The 1,109-nt window shown below is 78.2% G+C and overlaps 1 protein-coding gene across 1 annotated transcript; it reads left to right on the forward strand.

Moving 5' to 3' along the window:
- Nucleotides 1-3: 3 nt before the first annotated feature.
- Nucleotides 4-1,099, forward strand: LOC122193325 (protocadherin gamma-B5-like; the record flags this gene model as incomplete). Its single annotated transcript, XM_042894081.1, has 1 exon — nucleotides 4-1,099. A coding segment is annotated over one exon (1,096 nt), but the record flags the coding sequence as incomplete, so codon positions are not given.
- Nucleotides 1,100-1,109: the final 10 nt, after the last annotated feature.

Raw genomic sequence — 1,109 nt, forward strand, 5'->3', positions numbered from 1 at the left:
ATCGCCACGGACGGGGGCAGCCCGGCGCTGTCGAGCCGCGCGGATCTGGCGCTGGAGGTGTCGGACGTGAACGACAACGCGCCGGTGTTCGAGGAGGCCGCCTACAGCGCCTACGTGCCCGAGAACAACGCGGCGGGAGAGCTGGTGCTGCGCGTGAGCGCGCGGGACGCGGACGCGGGCGCCAACGGGCGCGTGAGCTACGCGCTGGCGGGCGGCGGCGCGGACGCGGCGTTCGTGTCGGTGCGGGCGGAGACGGGCGAGCTGTACGCGCAGCGCTCCTTCGACTACGAGCGGTGCCGCGAGTTCGCCGTGGAGGTGCGGGCGCGGGACGGCGGGACGCCGGCGCGCAGCGCGACGGCGACGGTGCGCGTCTTCGTGCTGGACCGCAACGACAACGCGCCGCGGGTGCTGTGGCCGGCGGCGGGCGGGGCAGGGGGCGGCGGCGCGGGCGCGGGCGCGGGGCCGTTCGAGGTGGTGCCGCGCTCGGCCGAGGCCGGCTACCTGGTGGCCAAGGTGGTGGCGGTGGACGCGGACGCGGGGCGCAACGCGTGGCTGTCGTACGAGCTGCTGCGGGCGCCGGAGCCGGCGCTGTTCCGCGTGGAGGCGCGCAGCGGCGAGGTGCGCACGGCGCGGGCCGTGTCGGAGCGAGACGCGGCCAAGCAGCGGCTGGTGGCCGTGGTGAAGGACCACGGGCAGCCGGCGCTGTCGGCCACGGCCACGCTGCACGTGGTGCTGGCCGAGAGCGTGCGGGACGCGCTGCCGGAGCTGGGCGAGGGCCCGGCGGCCGCCGACCCGCCGGCGGAGCTGCGCTTCTCGCTGGTGCTGGCGCTGGCGCTGGCGCTGCTGTCGGCCGCGTTCCTGCTGAGCGCGGCCGTGACGCTGCTGGCGCGCCTGCGCCGGGCCGGGCCGCCCGCCGTCCTGCGCTGCCTGGGCGCGCGGCGCTTGTCGGCGTCGGGCCCCGCCGTGCCGGCCGACTTCTGCGAGGGTACCTTGCCCTACTCCTACAACCTGTGCGTGGCGCCGGGTCGCGCCGTGGCCGAGGGCGCCTGGCTGCTGCCGCCCGCCTTGCAGCCCAGCGCGGCCGCCGAGGAGCCGCTCGGCGGGGAAAC

This window comes from Lagopus leucura, unplaced genomic scaffold, assembly GCF_019238085.1.
Source record: "Lagopus leucura isolate 7727_CA_CO unplaced genomic scaffold, USGS_WTPT01 57544-0_obj-0_obj, whole genome shotgun sequence".
Classification (NCBI taxonomy): Eukaryota; Metazoa; Chordata; class Aves; order Galliformes; family Phasianidae; genus Lagopus; species Lagopus leucura.